The sequence below is a fragment of the Anas acuta genome, chromosome 5, assembly GCF_963932015.1.
Source record: "Anas acuta chromosome 5, bAnaAcu1.1, whole genome shotgun sequence".
Taxonomy (NCBI): domain Eukaryota; kingdom Metazoa; phylum Chordata; class Aves; order Anseriformes; family Anatidae; genus Anas; species Anas acuta.
Genome location: NC_088983.1, coordinates 22809594 through 22823061, shown reverse-complemented (window position 1 = coordinate 22823061; position 13468 = coordinate 22809594). Strand labels below are relative to the sequence as shown.

The 13468-nt window shown below is 46.0% G+C and overlaps 1 protein-coding gene across 7 annotated transcripts in view; it reads left to right on the top strand.

The window, feature by feature from the left end:
- ADCK1 (aarF domain containing kinase 1) overlaps nucleotides 1–13468 on the top strand; it is an 84335-nt gene that overhangs the window by 52434 nt on the left and 18433 nt on the right. For all 7 annotated transcript variants that reach the window (XM_068683078.1, XM_068683077.1, XM_068683079.1 and 4 more), the window contains 2 exons: nucleotides 7221–7379; nucleotides 10822–10980. In XM_068683078.1, coding sequence (XP_068539179.1) covers nucleotides 7221–7379; nucleotides 10822–10980 — 318 coding nt within the window. The remainder of the gene's footprint in view (nucleotides 1–7220; nucleotides 7380–10821; nucleotides 10981–13468) is intronic.

The window sequence follows — 13468 nt, the reverse complement described above, 5'->3', positions numbered from 1 at the left end:
TTAGCTGAATGGACAGCCCTAATTCTGGTCATCTAGGCATGAGCTCTGCAACGGTGTGTGGCCCCGAATCACATGGCAGGGTACCAGGGGGAGACAATGGGGGAGCTCAGCTCTTCTGAGCTTAATGTGCATCATCTCTGGAGAAGGACCACATTGCTTTCCCTCCTGTACACTGAAAGTTGTAGGGATTTGGGGTAATAATCCGTGTGTTGCTTCAGTGTGTCAGAATACATGTTCCTCTTACCTGGATTCATTTGAATGCAGTGTATACCCCTATATACTTGGACACTTCCATGTATGTGTAATACAAACACCATGGAACCCACTCAGAAGAAACCAGTATTTTGCATATATCCACAATATCATTAAAAATATTGAGTTAATAAATACATATTCTTGACAGATGCATTTAGGAACCATCAATTAGGCTTGGCATTCATTAGGTGGGGAGAAGTCCAATCAGATTTCACTGACTCAACAAAGCCTCCTATAAATTCTGGGCTGTTTGTTCTGACATTTGATAAATTATTCTTCATAATCCACTGTCTGCTGCGATAAATCTAATCTTTCAGTTTTTGCTGTCTTAATAATTCTTGGAGCAACACTGTGACATTTTGTTTTCATAGAGGGGATAGAGAGGCTGGAGCAATAGAAATAAAATGTTTGCTGTCTGAGAAGTAGCTTGCTCTACTCCAAGGTAACATTTTCTCATGCCTAGAACTTGCAGTCTTGCAGAGATCAGTGATTCCATGGTGCTGTGGACAGTTACATGTATGTTCTTGAACAGGTGACCAGTTCACAGTGAGGTTCACATCCCTTGGACCTACATCCAGAAAAGGTGTTTTGAAAGCAATAGAGTCCTTGTGTCAATAAAGAGAATTCCAAAAGTCTGGGAGCTGTGAGTCTTTGAAATGTTATATCAGGCTTAGAGCTGAGTATCTCTTCAGGTAGTCGGCCACCTGAATTTGAAGGGACACCATCCTAGGCAGTGTTAAGATGGCAGCTACAGCAACCAGAGCTTCCCTGGGAAACCTGCTCTGTTCCCAGAGTTGCTATGTGTGGTTCTGTCTTCCAGCAGACACACAGCTCCCATTATCACAGCGCTCCATGATGTTTCATCTGGGAGGCTATAAGGCAGCATGATCCTTGTGCAAATCTGGGAAGGTTCTCGCAGACTGGGCTCACTTATCTTAGCAAGTTGCCATCTGTGGAGCCATGATCAAGAGGGGAATGTTCAGTGTTATCTCTATCAGGAATGGAAAAAAAAATAGATAAATCAATTCACCTTGTCAAAGGAATTCCAGCTTGGAAAATCACAGCACAAAGCAATGTACAAAACTCACCTACTGTAAGCCCTCTGTTGCTGTCATCTTCCTCCATGGACCACTCTCCCAACTGCATGATCCCCTTTGTCTTGATATGATTTATAGCTGCTCCCCCATGTGCACCTTCCTGTGCTGCTGCATGGCATCCAGATGCTAGGAGGTTGAAAGCTGCTCCTGGCCATCAAAACCCAATCCTGGTTGTTAAAGGAGCCCTGTTGTATCATTGCCTCTGAGGTAAGAAGTTCAAGTTAATTGTGTATCACCTAGTCACCCCTTCAGGAATAGCAGGACTTCTCATAGATTGCTATCTCCAAATATAAAATGCAGGACTCAGGAGCAATTACAACATGCTGTGATCATAAGAGGACATCTGCTGTGAAATTGTGGAGGTTTTGAATGTTTCAGTTAGCATTGATTTTTGGGGATAAGAGAATAGCATCCTCACCCTCGGTTCCCTGTTAGTCGATGGATTTGAGTGGATTTGATTGGGGAAGCTGTGGAGCACGGGGAAGTACCTACAGCTGGCCTCTGGCTGAGATGGTTTCAGCTTCTGCTGCAGTTTCTCCAGATGTGCTAGGCTCTGGCACAGTCCCCTGATATGGGCATATTTGTGCTTAACACTGGCATATTTACAGTACTTCTGGTTACAACAGCGACTCTATTATCTGAATGTTGCATGACAGGCATTTCATGAAGCTGCACTGTTATCAGAGCTAGAGCTTACCCTGGAGAGAGAGCCACCTCCAGCTGTTGTTCCCTGCACCCTCTGAACTCCTAGGAACTCCACAATCTGTCAGTAACTTTCTGGGCTGTCACACAGCAGCTGAGCCCCAGGCTAGCAGCAGGTGAAACACCACCTTCATTTTCCATCCTCCTGTCATCGATCATTGAGACCAGTCAGTCTGGTGGGAAGAGCTCCTGGAGAACATAAAGATGGAGATACTTGTATCAAGAGTACCAAGCCACTGCTCAGTCTCCAACTGTAGCTAGTGCTGGCTAAGAGACAAAGGCTGTAAAAGCAGGGCAGGCATACAATTAAACTTCACCTGGTATGATCTCCCAGCTTCCTAATCTGATGGTTAGAGATTTCCTGTGCAAGAGTTTGTATCTTGTTGTTTAATAATTTGGGCTGGATTTTCTACATGGACTTGTCTACCCACCTGGACCTTTGGAATTTGTAACACTTGGCAGTGAGTTCCATGGCTTAATTAAACAGTATGGGGAAAAAATATTTGTTTTTGCTTGTTTTAATCCTGCTGTCATCTTATCTTGTGTCTTAATTGACAATTTGCTGTTCCTGAGTTATTCTACAAAGCGAATGAACATTCCCAATCCTGTTCTCTATGACTGAAGTGATTTTATAGAGCTCTGTGACATTCCCTCCCCGTTGCCTCTCTTTCCACGCTAAACAGTCCCTTAGAATCCTTGAAAAAGAAATTGTTGAAGGCAGTTTTGAAAGACTTTGGTGCAGGGCTCTTCCCCGGGAAGTGCTGAGCATTTCTAAGTCTCCTGTACAGTGTTGTCACCCACCTGTACTGTACTGGTTCAGTACAAAAACACCCTGGACTCTGCTGGAAACCTTCTGGGTAGGACCCATAAGTGCAAAAGATGTTTATTTAGACTTATTCTGGCTGTACCATGTACAGGAGTCTGGAGCACCCTGCAGGAAGGGTTCAACCTGCCAGCTGAACAGGGCTGGGCATTGAGGCAGCTCCTATTTGTGATCCTGCATCTCACTGCATCCGGAATTTGTCCTGAGCAGATGGTTGACACGTGGCCACTCTCCATCTGCTGATGTGTAGCTCTGGGCCAGGAAGGGGCTCCATGACTTCTGCTCCAGGGTACATCGTTAGCAGCCGTTCTGGGGAGTGAAGGAAACGCACCTCTCTGTGGAGCGGGCAGGTTGAAACCAAGCTGTAATATTGGATCACTTGCTACAGCACATGGATATAAAAAGGTTGGGATTAAGAGGCAATATATTTCAAAAGAAATTAGCTAGCAAGACATGCACATTTAACGTTTATGGTTGGAAGATTAAGACACCGAGCCGTAACTCAGGATATCTGGGTTAAATCCCAGCTCTGCCAAAGACTTCTCAGAACATGCTGGGCAGGTCGTGTAAGGCAATGCTTTCAGAAAGGACTTAGGAGCTTAAATCCAATTGACTTCCAGTAACTTCCTAAGTGTTTAAGGATGGGATTCACAAAAAAATCTGAGGCATCCTGGTGCTCAGCATTGCAGCAGCAGCTAGCGTATGCCACAAAACTTGGGCAGAGCAGTGTGCACGTTGGGAAGGCACTTCAGTACAGGAGGAGGCCTCTAGGTGACAACCTGGGCCACCTGCAGTCTGTGAGCTCGTACAGGGCCTGCAGTGGCTCTGCACCTCCTACAATGGCACTCTGGGCCTAATGACAGTCTCTAGGTGCAACCTCAGCACAAATACATACTAATAAGTGTCTAAGTAGATAGATCCTGTAAGAGCATTTATATCGGCTCCCTAAGGTATGAATACTAATACCAACAATCATGAAAAGATTTTGCATATTTTAAATTAAACAAGCTTCGGTCTTTAGAATTAGACAGTCAGGGCTGTGTTTCCAACCAGTAAAGCACAATGACACATTCATTTGCTGGTTGAGCACGTGCCCGCTGGGCAGCTGGATGTACAGCAAGCTAATGAGGGAAACCGCTGTGTGCAGGGACGCTGCTCACCTCTGCAGCTGCAAACCTGCAGCTGGCTGTCCCACTCGTTTCAAAGAGCAACCCTAAAGTTCCTTTTCTCTCTTTTAAACCTTTATTAAACCTGTCTGGAAACTGTGCTTGTTTAATCTCCTGCCAGGATTACAGATGGTAACAGCCAATTTGATAAGGCCCTTTGAGACCAGCTGTGGCCTGGAAGAAGCTTGAGAGTTCCTCAAGTACCGTGTCAGGTGGGCTCTGAGACCGTCCCAGACCTTTGCTTACTAATTATCCACCCTGGAAATGATGGATAGAGTTTTTGTTAAGGGTCCTTATGAACTGGGTACTTGTGAGCATCAAGAGCCTGCTCCAGTGAGTCCCTCACCTGCATGAAATGGGTGCAGCGCCGTCCCTGGGGAAGGAGCCCCGTGCTCCAGCAAGCAGTGTGGGCGTCTGGCTCATCCCCTCTCTGCTTCCATGTCATGCAGCCTCTTACTCGCTTTTGCCTCTTTGGGACACGCAGCCTGCTTCAGAGGCACTAGCTGCCTCCAGTGTGCTGCAAAAGGACAATTTCATAATGAATGAGGGCAATTTGCTAAGTGGGGTCCTGAAGCCCAGCTGTAATTGTGCTGCTGCTTTATCTCAGCCTCACACCTGCTTGTGTAATGGCCTGGCTGTGATCTGCTCCCTCCCCCAAACGCGTGCTCTACCCTTCTGCTCATGGAGGAGCCATCAATTCTCTGACCCTGGTGCAGTCCTTCCCCTTGCTGCCCTGGCCTGGAGCCCGCGGGGGCGCACAGATTTCCCCTCGAGCTGCAGCAGGGCCACTGGACTGGCTTTAATGGACGTGACTGCTAACCTGGCTTTCCTCTTCTTAATAACAGGATTTTAAATGAAATCCTTCTGCCCAAAAAATTCCTCAAGACAGCTTTCTTCAAATGGTATTTCTTTAGATAACTTAGTCACATAATAATATTGTATATATTATTCCTGCCAGAGGGAGTAAGTGCAGCTTCATTTTTCCTGCATGTATTCAGTAGTGGTGAAAATGGTTGGATTGACAGTGTAGGCAATTAAAAGCTTTTGAAATCCAGAGCAGGTGGAATTCTCTCCAATTTATATGCAGTCTTACTATAAATGTACCTTACATGGGATTCAGGCCGATGAACTCCCAATTCTGTGCTTTAACCTCTAGAGGATCTTACCATCTTAATGACAGGTGGACTAGTGATCTTGGCTGGTGTTCTGTAAAGGGTACATCCCGTTAATAGAGGATGTAGGGTAGTGGAAGAGGTACAGAAAGCCCCAGCTTGACCTCATGTAGCAAATTCTCTGGATTTTTTTCTTCCCTTAGGGATCTCATAGCCCAACATGCTTCTCCTGGCCACCTTAAGTCTCTTCCCTTTAACAGTCTCTCTCTTTGACAGACAAACTTCACAGAAGGGTAGAAATCCCTCTGTCTTGAACACGAGTCCCCTGAGACATCTGTTGTCCTGTAGGTGCTTCTTTCTTTATACTAGTCTGAAACAAGAATCCCTAAATTCAGTGAAGTGAGAGAGAAAAGAAGAAAGGGATGGGGAGGAGAGAAAAACCCTCTCTCTCTTGAGACGGGAATGTCAATAGGTTTGAATTATGGACCTGCTGTAATTAAAAAACACATAACTAGTTGTTTTTAAATGCAGTTGTTTTGCTTAATTGATTTCGCCGCCAGGACCAAATGGAATTAAATAAATAAATAAAGGCACCTTCCTAGTGAATTATTGGAGGCAGCTGAGTCTCTGTTGGAATCTAATTGCTGCAAACGCTCCCGTTTCTTGCTACCAATGGGGTTCTGTGGCAGGGGCTGGGAGAGAAGGGGTACGGTGGTGTGGGAGGGGGCTCATTCCCTGGCAGCTGCAGGAGGGAACAGGCTGCTCCTCGTGTAGTGTTTTTCCCCCTTATCAGCAAAAAGAGTATTCGTTTAACACTTTGCATCAAGACTTTGCTTAGAAAGTCTTTATTCATATTTAATTACTAGCTCGCTGCAGCTCCCATCTTTAATTACCTTTTAAAAAGCAGGTTGTAAAAATGCACTGACATTCTTTCCTTTTTGTTGCTGCATAAATTACAGGCTTCTCAGCTGCTCACCCGAGATCAGTCCATCCCAAGGAGATGGTGGGGAAGGTTCCCTTTGCTGAGTCTTCTGGAAACCTTAGTGCTTGTCTGCCCCTTGCTATACAGAGCAGGACAGGAACCCTTGACCAGCATTACGTGAACTAGCTCTGTGCCAGAAGCAGCAACATAACCGTGTTGGCACCCCCTCTGGGCTTAAATGTGCTGAGGGGCCTGGCTAGTCAGCCAGGGTGGTATCACACTACGGTGGTGATAGTGTTTTCAGGGTGGCATTATGCAAGGCAGACAGACCTTTGCCTGTCTTCCTTTTCCTCACCTGCATCTGTCTAGGTTTTTTGTTCCTGAACATCCCCCTGGTGAATCTACTTCCTAACAAGCAGTTTTCCATATAGTCTAGTCCTGAGTTACACACCCAGAGCCACTGATACTTTCCTCTCTGGCCCACAAAGTGCTTTGCTGGCCCCATCTGGTAGTTTTTCTGAGCAGAGATTGCTGATTGATTTCTTTTGAGGCATGAGAAAGTCCATCACGTAAAACGTATTTTCAGGCCAAGTGACAGGTGTAAACTGCAATAGGTGTAAACTCATTTTTTGAATCCAACAAGTCCAGCTTCTGGTCGTGTGCTGGCTTTCACCATGTAAGCTGGCTGACGTTGCTGTAATGGATGGGAGTGTGCACTGTGATGTTTCAGGAGGGTGATGGTGGGTGGTATTAAATAGCTGCAAAAGGATGACGCAGAAGGCACAGCTGGAGGCCGCTGCACCCAGTCATAGCGAAGGATGCTGACCATAATCGCTCCAACCTGTTTTAAGAACAGCATGGAGGGGTACCTGAGATGCTGCCTGGCCGCTCCATGTCCTAGATGAAATGTGCTGCTGGGGCTCTGATGCAGGTTTCCACAAGCAGAATATCTTCAAGGCACTTCCTTAGTGAGCTTCCATGGGAAGCCAAGCAATGACAGGGCTCAGGCAGGGGGCACATGCAGGATGAAAGGGCTGAGCCTGTCCAGCTTTGGTGCATGCTGTTACTGGCCTGTGGTCAGGGTTTTCCTTAAGGATAGTTTCTGGCACCCCAAGCTAATGCCTTTTTATCTTTTCCTGACAGATAAAAGAGCTCTTCCTGAGTTTTGAGGACACACCCTTGGGAGCAGCGTCACTAGCCCAGGTGCACAAGGCGGTGCTGCAGGATGGGAGAACAGTGGCAGTGAAAATCCAGCACCCGAAGGTTCAAGCTCAGAGCTCCAAGGACATTTTGCTCATGGAGGTAAAGCTACCCATTGACTTTGACTTACAGAGCAGTTGCCATGCAAATGTGTGGGTATGTGTTCACCCAAAGTGTGATGAGCTATAAAAACAGCATCCTGTAGCTCTGAAACCTGCACAGAGATAAGTGCTGTCTTACAGGAATAATACAGAAAGTTGGTGAAGACTGCAGTAAGGGCAATGGTGTGAATGGAGAGACTGAACAAGAGTGTAAGAGTGAAGGAGGGCCGAAGAGATGACTGGAGAGCATGGAAGACATCTGAATAAGTTCTGAGATTTAAAAATCAGTCAGCCCCAAATGGCTCTCTACTGCCAGTGTGCCCATTAGCTGGTAGATTAAACTGGTCTCAGTTCTCCTTGCAGTGAGGTCTGTGTAACCAAGGAAAAGTGGCCAGCATGTTTTTCAGTTAAATTTCAGAATGGGTTCAACAGTGACTGAGGTTCCTGTGATTGGTTCTGTTTCTTGATCAACCTCTAAAGCTGACCTGACTCACGCTGGAAACAAAACCGCTGAAATATGGAGAGGGTCACGTAACAGGGGCAGACAAATGAGGGATACAGCTGGGAAGTAGTTCCTCTCCTGAAAGGTGGGTATCACTAATGTTCCTAGTGCAATTCTTTAGCTTCTCCCAAACTTCTGAAGCCCAGCCCATTGGAGGGAGGAACTGGGGAAAAGCTGTGGCACTGCACTGCATCCAAATAGTCAGAGATGCCAGTGGTATGGTAGGGAACAGAAATGGAGATGGAGCTGAGGTGGAGGACAGGGGAATGATTAGGTCTGTAAGCGATAATACTGATGCTTTTAGCTCTTCTCGTAAACACACATACGCAGTATGTATAGCACCAATATACAGTAATATGCACATCTATTGACAGTCATTATGTCCGTGGGACTAAAGAGAGGAAGATGGAGTTCAGGAAGTCTGATAAGTGTTCCGAGGGTACTGCTGATGCAACGACACAGAGTTCTGCATCACAAGAGATCAGGAATCAAAGATCCTGACAGCATCCTCTCAGAGCAGTGCATAACTAAAGCTTCTTAGGCAGCTGAAACACCCTGCTCTGAGCAATACTGGATAGTCTGCAAAGCAGCACAGCTGGTTCCAGCTAGAGCACATCAAATTCTAGCAGAACATTTACGTTGAACTGGTAGTAACCAGAGATGTTTGTGCTTTTAACAGGGGATATCAGAGGAAAATTCTCCCTTCATTCTATGATGCTCTGATCGGTGGCTATACTGTTAAGAGACATTCAGACAAATAATTTTACCATGATTCCTGCCTTTTCTGGTTTTAGACTAATCGTCCTGGGAAACTTTAAATTGAAGGTGTATTTCCTTTTGGCAATTCAATATTGTTCTTGCTTTACAGACATTCTGTTTTGCCATACTGGAGATTTGTTGTATGCACACAGTTATGCGACAGTAGCTCACAACACGACACATACAGCCTTGTTTATAAAGGTTCTCCTGCGGACTCTTGGTTTACATGCATCATCGTGTCCTTGTATGGAACTATGTTTGTGTAGGCTTCACTTAAGGACAGGTTATGTCCACTGAGGTTCTGGTCCTTCAAGAATCAGACAGCCATTGCAGCTAGGTAGGAGGTTAATTTAAATACTTGTGGAGGTAGTCGTCTTTAGAGATTGATGGGAAGGAATCTGACTGGGAAAACCTAGATGGAAAATTCCTAAATTCACTTGAGGTTTCATGACGTCAGTGCTGACTCTTTAAAAATCAGGACAGCATCTGATAAATCCAGAGAGAGATCCCTCGCTGCTCTTATATCAATACTTGTTTCAGGACAATACGTTAGATGTCAGAAAAGTGACAGGCCTAATACTTTTTAAGTATGTCATTGCTGATGATCAAGTTGGCAAATTGATTCAAAAAAGCATTTAAAGAAAGCAAAAAACAACGTATGAATTTTCTCACATCAAGCACCGATAAAATAATCCTGCAGCCCTTATAAAGTTTATGTACATCTTCATGAAGATCGCTGGTTACATTTCATTTGGGTGACATAAATTTGAAAGGATTTATGCCTCTAGATATAATAGTAGAAAAATCATTCAATAGTGTCTGGAACCTGGTGATTACATTTTAAAGGAACATTGAGTTTGGTACTGACATTTAGATAAGAGAAGTAGAGACAGAGGTGGAGAATAAATGTTTTTGCACAGCTGAACAGGAGCAGTGATGGTTCATGAATTTATTTTTTGTCATACATTTCAATGACAAGAGCTTTCTGTAGATGTGTTTTAATGTTCCTCCTGCAGTCCAGGAGTCCTCACCTCAGTGGTGGAGATCTAGAAAGGGAAACTGTCCAGGAACACACACTGATAAGTTGGTTTTCATTTTCAGATGGACATATAAGTAAGATAAAGACAGCAAAGTAGATTGTGCTTTAATGACTCCAGTAGTTAAAAAAAAACCAACAGATTATTTTCCTTAATACATGGTCCAAATTGTCAACTTTTGTAGATTTGTGACACTGGCAGAGAAACTGGCCCTTTATTTGAATAGAAAGCATGCTTGGCTGCTGTGCAGCTTTGTTTATGCCATCCAGCCACATAATCTTGAATTGCTTCAGGAAGAACTGTCTGTCACTTGCCCCTTTATTAAATGTTGCTGTAAACAAACATTTCCAGAAACTTTTTGTCTGGTCTTTTCAAAGCCACGTGCAACAGAATACTTAATCCCCTTAAGAAGAAGAGAAAGCCAGTTGGTGGAGATATGATACTTAGAAAACACCACCTCAGTGTTGCTGAGGACATCTGTTGCTGACACTGAGGGGGAAATGCCTCTCTGACCTCTGACCAGAACTGTCCCTTTAGAGATCTGTAGCCTACCACCTGTATCTGAACTCCACTGTCTTCTCTGAACTGCCTGGTGTGTCACCAAAGTTCTTGCTCAGAAGTGGAAGAAGTAGCATAGAGGTGAGAAGCCTTAGTTTGAGATATTCGTTTGCGTTATGTGAGGGCTGTTCCAATGACTCCAAACAATGTCTTGTAGAATTAGAGAAGTTAGAGACTCAGAAAAGAGTTACTTCTGGGCTATTCCCTTGGCAAGATCTGGCCTCGTCCTCTCTTCAGGGCTTTGCTCACTTATTTCTAGGTAGGGGGCAGATGGGCTCCTAGCACTGCCCTTTTGTGTCTGTTTCATCAGGCAACTTGTAGATGTGCCTGTGTGGAAGGGCAAGCCAAAATTTGTGTTGCAGAATCAAGGCATGACACCATATGTTGTACTATGATACTGCAGGAACCCTACAAGCACTTACGGTGCAGGAGGAAGGTTTTTTTTCTTTGGGGGGGGGGTCTGTAAGTTACATGGAATGAATCTGTCAAAACAGCATCTGCTCTGTGTAGCTAACAGCACAGCACTGTGTATAGCTGTCTGGCTTTGGAGCTGGCAAGTGGCTGATTGTCTGCTTCATTGTTCTCAGGTTCTCCTCTTGGTTGTGAAGCAGATCTTTCCAGATTTTGAGTTCATGTGGCTGGTGGAAGAAGCAAAGAAGAATCTACCTTTGGAGCTGGATTTTCTCAATGAAGGCAGAAATGCTGAGAAGGTTGCTCATATGCTGAGGAACTTTGACTTCCTGAAGGTGAGGGAGTACATATTCTCATGCATGTATGTACGTTAATAGTCTCAGTTTATGCCTCACATTCACCTCATTCATCACCTGGAAAAACTATATAGATGGAGAGAGGAGTTCAGTCCCTTTGTGTTGTTCGTTCTAGACTGCTCTGCTAATATGGACAGCAAAGGCTAGAATGAGGCCGATAATGTCAAATAGTGTTGGGTGGACTGTGTGCATATCCCATGAGGAAGTAGGTTGCGTGAATCTTTCCTCCTGCAGAAAAGCACGTTTTCACTCTGAAAGTGAGCATACATCCTGCATACACATCGACAGCTAATGCATTCATGTTACCTTCATACACAAACTCAGCAGCTCCCATACCGCGCTCTTCCTTGCTGATACACGTACCCTACCTCTCCAGCCGTGCCCGGACAGAGGTCACTGACAGATGTCTCAAGTACAGCCAGACATGCAGCCATCTCCATCTCTGTAGACATATGCTCCCATCTTCAAACTTGCACACAAACATCTTCTGCTGACATACACGGGGCACAAGCTTCCGCTGTGTGTATTCTGTAAGTACACAAGTATGATCAAGCCCATGTAATGCTGTGGCTGCAGTCACTGACATAACTGCATTTGCACATATATAAAGGCAGCAAAAAGTGCACGCTCTTTTGGACGCTCCCCTGTATGCACATTGAAAAGAGGTTTTAACTTCCTGTTTGTGCAGAAGTCCCAAGATGAAAGTGACGGATGCCTGAAACGAAGTGAGTTTTTGCTAGACTTTACAGGCTAATGCACCCATTTTCTCCTTGTTTCCTCCATGCAAGGACTATAATTCCTTGTCACCTTAGGTTTGGGGCAGTCCTGTTGGAGCCCAGGGGCAGGAAGCGGCCTTTCCCTTGACACAGATAGCTGAAAGCCACTGAGGCTGCAGAAGACCAAAGGCCAGTGATTTTGCTGAGTGGGCGCTTATCAGAAGAGATGCACCTTGGTGAGCTGCAGCTCTGTTGCAGCTGTAACTAGGATACTGGGAAGTAAATCCCCATGGAGACGGCCAATCGCCTTCTTGCTGGGTTAAGGAGCTATCATGATATCAATATGTGTAACAGTAACAAATGGCTTGAGATGGCTGAATAATGGATCCTCCTGTCTGACCTGCCAATTCAGAGATGTGTTCATCACCCAAAGGCAACGGAAGAATTGGGCTCTGGTATCATTAATTTTCCTAAACATGAAGGAAAGCTGAGAAGTGGATTTTGTGCTGTGAACCTGGTTGAGCTTTTAAAGCCAGAGATAAATTGTTTCCATGCACTGGCATTACAGCCAAACATCTGTGAGTAATTAAAAAAATCACTGAAGAATTCATGTGTGAGTGAGAGAGGCGTTTCCAAGAGCATCGATGGTGCTTTGTAAGCCCTGTGACTTGCCCCTGTAAATCCTGAGACAAGAATGGGTGTCAACTGAAATGATCTAAGGCAGCAAGGATGTGTGAGTCTGGAAGGCACACCACTGAAGCTGGAAGGGCTGGGGGACTGTTAGTGACTGTTAGTTTTGGAGTTGGCTTGCTTTCTCACTAAACTCTGCAAAGAGTGGACATCCAGAGAAGCTGGGAAGGCTGCTGCAATTGGGCTTATGTGGCAAGGTTTTGGTAGCAGGAGAGCTGCTGGGGTGGCCTGGCCTCTGTGAGGAGAGCTGAGAAGCTGCCCCGTGTTAGATAAGAGACAGTTCCAGCTGGCTCCAAAGGGACCTGCCTCTGGCCAAAGCTGTGCTGATGAGTGACAGTGGTTGCACCTCTGTGAGAGCAGATTTAACAAAGGAAAGAAACTGCTGCAGCTTGGAGAGAGGAGTGGGAAAATGTAGCAAGAAACAATCCTGCAGTCACCAAGCTCAGTGCGGCAGGAGGTGCTCCAGGCAGGCAGCAGAAGTTCCCCTGCAGGCTGTGGAGAGGCCCTTGGTGGAGCAGGCTGTCCCCCTGCAGCCCATGGGTCCCGCATGGAGCAGATCTCCACGCTGCAGCCCCCCCATGGGTGGAGGAGCCCCCGGTGGAGCAGGTGGCTGCGGCCTGGAGGAGGCTGCGGCCCATGGAGAGCCCCTGCAGGAGCAGGCCCCAGGCCAGAGCTGCAGCCCGTGGAGAGGACCCCACGTGGAGTAGAGAGTGACCGTGAAGGAGTGGTGGAGGTGAAGGGCTGTGGAGTGACCACAACCCCCATTCCCTGTTCTTTTGAGGAGGGGGAGTGAGAGAGCAACTTGGTGGAGCTGTCCATCAGTGTGCAATCACCACAGCTGCAAGTAACTGAGTCCTTGCTGAGTGTGCTGGATCCTTGGCACTGATGAGCCACAGCGGCCTGGCTGGTTCCTCTGGCTTTGGTTGCACTAGGTGGACAACATCCCTTACCCTTTTTCTGTCCTATATCATTGTGCTACACCCTTGCAGTATGTGAGTCCTGAGTCTATGGCAAAGTCACGTAGGTGAGGGGAGAGGGCTGCACGGCTGTGTCTCTCTTTG